Genomic DNA, 4,061 nt, shown 5'->3' on the forward strand with positions numbered 1-4,061 from the left:
CTACCTCTGGGCAGCCTTTGGCGTTCAGGGCTGAGAAACGGGTATAGTAGCTTCACTGGCAGCAGGTGGGCGGTGAGAGCTGGGGCTCAGGCTGAGGAAGAGCCGTAATCCACTCGAGCAGCGCAGCCCTAGCCACATGCACCACTCACCTGTCGGCACCTGCTGGCCCCTCCACCTACTCCTGCCTTTCCCCCTTTCCAGTGTCCAGGACCCTAGTTCCCCTACTACACCCGCAGACCGGCACTCGCAGGCCATCACCGCCTCGCTACCCGCTATCCAGTTTATCCCCCTCCTCCCCTTAGACAATGCGCACGCCCCCCACCTCACTTTCGAAGGCCCCACCCCTCTCCCGGGCCGCCAGGCTGTGCTGATTGGCTGTGGGGCCCGTACCCCTGTTTGTCCCCAGGGCTTGGAGGATTACGTCACCGAGCCCTACTGAGCCAGGACTGGGGGGCTCGGGCTGGGGGCGCGGCCTGCGCGGGCGCCCCGCCCCCCAACATAAAAGGCCGAGCCCGCGGCACCCTTGTTCTCAGCGGGTCGGTTCCTAAGTGCAATCCTCGTGCTCTTGGACTGGGTGTGTAGGGAAGGACCGACAGATCCAGCGGACACAGCCTAGAGCCGGGAAGGGAGCTAGCGAAACACCATGCGTGAGATCGTGCACATTCAGGCGGGCCAGTGCGGCAACCAGATCGGCGCCAAGGTGGGCCTGCCCCAATGAGGGGCTGGGCGGGTGTCCCCAGGAATTGGGCAGGGCTGGGGACAGGAGCACCGGGGAGGGGCCGGGCCAGTAACCCCTGGGTCCTGGAGGAGCTTGTCCTTATGGCCAGCTGGGCGCTAGCTTGGTCCTAGACTGGCGCGGCTCAGCTAGTGTAGAGCTTCCCCTACGCTCTTTGCTGCTGTAGTGGGGCGTGGCCGCGCCCTAAACAGAGAACCAGTGCTCGAGGCCACCCCTCCGGATGCTTTCTTTGATTTTTCCTGCCTTTCACTTGGTCTCTCGGCCACTCCTCGGTTTATTTCTTGCTCAGTCCGCAGTGTCGCCTGGGAGGTGTGTGTGTCTGCGGGGCCGCGGGTTTGCCGCGGGCGGGGCTGGGCGGCGAGGAGAATGAATTTTACTTGTTTGAACCGGAGTCTGGCTGCTGAGGGCGGGGGAGGAGAGTGATTGTAGAGCGGTGGAGGGACGTGCTATGAATGTAAAGTAACCCTCCTTAAGCTCAGTCCTCGCCCCACCCCCTACCCTCCGGCCTGAGTCCCCTGCGAGCCCCACCGCCACCGCCCTCAACCATGAACCTGCTTCCCAGCCCAGCTGCTGCCACTGGTACCCGGGCCTCGGGACCCCACGCGGCCGGGAGAGCTCCAAGCACCTCCCACCTCCGGCGCGCGACCCCAGACTGGAGCAGCTGTTTTCCCGAGAAACTCCCAATTTCGTCTTTCTTCTGACCTTGGATAGCCAGTACCATAGTCAAGCCGCCTAAAAACTCCCTAAAGATTGGGTTGTGGCAACAGAGTCGAAGGTTTTTTTAATTGTGAGGGGCCTCTCTGCGTGCGGTGCATGGCTAAAATGCGGCTTTTTTCTTGTCTCAGTTTTGGGAGGTCATCAGTGATGAGCACGGTATCGACCCCACTGGCAGTTATCATGGCGACAGTGACTTGCAGTTGGAGAGAATCAATGTCTACTACAATGAAGCCACTGGTAAATGCCTTTACCCCTCGCCCTCTTTTCTCTGGGAAGGCCTCGGGTGTGGCCCCAAAGAGGTCAACACAGAGGACTTAGGGCTCCCACTCTTCACTGGACTTCCTTGTGCCCACCCTAGTCCTTTGAAAACCTAGTCCTCTTTTGTTCGCAAGGAGGAAGCATAGCGCTCCGCCTTCAGGTCTCAATCCAGCTTTTGTTCTGCGCAGGTAACAAATATGTGCCACGGGCCATCCTGGTGGATCTGGAGCCTGGCACGATGGACTCAGTCAGGTCAGGGCCATTTGGCCAGATCTTCAGGCCCGACAACTTCGTGTTCGGTAAGTGCCTGCATAACTGAATGGTGTGGGATCATTTTACCTTGGACAGTCCACAGGGGAGAGCAGGGCTGCTGAAAGGATGTTTGAAGAACATCCATTGTGGGCCAACTTAATCCTCATATAAATTTCATCTTATAATAGCCAGATGTCCTGTTGTTGTTGTTAGGTGCTGTCAAGTGGCTTCTGACTCATAGAGACCCCATGCACAGCAGAACAAAACACCGCCTGATGTCCTAGCCTTCCTTATTTATATCTATGGCCAAATATTTTAATGTCTGGTCACTTTGGTGGTAATAATTTTGTCTAAGTGCTGACTCATTGATCTATATTAAGGGGTTTAACATAAGAATTTAATCAAAACACTAGTGACTGATGAAGTCCCTTTCCCTCTGGCAGGCCAGAGTGGTGCTGGCAATAACTGGGCAAAGGGCCACTACACAGAGGGAGCAGAACTGGTGGACTCGGTGCTGGATGTGGTGAGGAAGGAATCTGAGAGCTGTGACTGTCTCCAGGGCTTCCAGCTGACCCACTCACTGGGGGGCGGTACAGGGTCCGGGATGGGCACGCTGCTCATCAGCAAGATCAGGGAGGAGTATCCCGACCGCATCATGAACACCTTCAGTGTCATGCCCTCTCCCAAGGTGTCAGACACCGTGGTTGAGCCCTACAACGCCACTCTGTCTGTCCACCAACTGGTGGAGAACACAGATGAAACCTACTGCATTGACAATGAGGCCCTGTACGACATTTGCTTCCGTACCCTGAAACTGACCACCCCCACGTACGGGGATCTCAACCACCTGGTGTCAGCCACCATGAGCGGGGTCACCACCTGCCTGCGTTTCCCAGGCCAGCTGAATGCAGACCTCCGCAAATTGGCAGTGAACATGGTGCCCTTCCCCCGGCTGCACTTCTTCATGCCCGGCTTTGCCCCCCTGACCAGCCGGGGTAGCCAGCAGTACCGGGCCCTGACAGTGCCCGAGCTCACCCAGCAGATGTTCGACTCCAAGAACATGATGGCCGCCTGTGACCCCCGCCATGGCCGCTACCTCACTGTGGCTGCCATCTTCCGGGGCCGCATGTCCATGAAGGAGGTGGATGAACAGATGCTCAATGTGCAGAACAAGAACAGCAGCTACTTCGTGGAATGGATCCCCAACAACGTGAAGACGGCTGTGTGTGACATCCCACCCCGTGGCCTCAAGATGTCAGCCACCTTCATTGGCAACAGCACAGCCATCCAGGAGCTGTTCAAGCGTATCTCTGAGCAGTTCACGGCCATGTTCCGGCGCAAGGCTTTCCTGCACTGGTACACGGGTGAGGGCATGGATGAGATGGAGTTCACTGAGGCTGAGAGCAACATGAATGACCTGGTGTCTGAGTACCAGCAGTACCAGGATGCCACAGCTGATGAGCAAGGGGAGTTCGAGGAGGAGGAAGGCGAGGATGAGGCTTAAAATCAGAACTGAAAGCAGGTTAGGGAAAGATTTAGGAGGAAAGCAAGGGGGAGGGGGGCATACTGGTAAAATCTCCTGGCAGTTGAAGGAAAGAAGCATGGTATATTTAGGTGTGCGCTGGGTCTCTGGTGCTCTTCACTGTTGCCTGTCACTTGTTTTCCTTTTTTTTATTTGTAATATTGATTACTTCAATGTAACATTTGCAATATTTCTGAGCTACTGTTGTAATGGTTAAAATCACATAAACATTTGTGTCCTTAATGGTGTCCTCTTTTCTTTCTCTTCCTTTTTCTTTTTATGGAGTTCTTCATTTAAATTTAAACATAACTTTCAGAACACACTAGATTAAATTCTTTCTTTAACATAGGGAAGAGATGAGCAAGTTCAATGAATTTACTCTTTGTGTGGTAAAACTGCACCAACTACAATCATGCCCAGTTTAAGATGGAAAGCAAACTGATTCAAAATGCCTAAAAATGCTTATTAGTTGAAAGGGGCCTACTTGAAAGCACACTAAATATATTTTCATGTAGAAATCCTGATAGTTAACAAAAATCCAAACCACTTGCCATCAAGTGAACTCCCAACTCCTGG

General features: G+C 54.5%; 1 protein-coding gene across 1 annotated transcript; it reads left to right on the forward strand.

The window, feature by feature from the left end:
- Positions 1 to 643: 643 nt before the first annotated feature.
- LOC103192382 (tubulin beta-2B chain) lies at positions 644 to 3,467 on the forward strand. Its single transcript, XM_007935362.2, has 4 exons — positions 644 to 700; positions 1,582 to 1,690; positions 1,900 to 2,010; positions 2,407 to 3,467. Exons 1-4 carry the CDS (start codon positions 644 to 646, stop codon positions 3,465 to 3,467), a joined length of 1,338 nt encoding a protein of 445 aa, XP_007933553.1.
- Positions 3,468 to 4,061: the final 594 nt, after the last annotated feature.

The sequence above is a fragment of the Orycteropus afer genome, unplaced genomic scaffold, assembly GCF_000298275.1.
Source record: "Orycteropus afer afer isolate SDZICR_OR568_19922 unplaced genomic scaffold, OryAfe1.0 scaffold00027, whole genome shotgun sequence".
NCBI classification, from domain to species: domain Eukaryota; kingdom Metazoa; phylum Chordata; class Mammalia; order Tubulidentata; family Orycteropodidae; genus Orycteropus; species Orycteropus afer.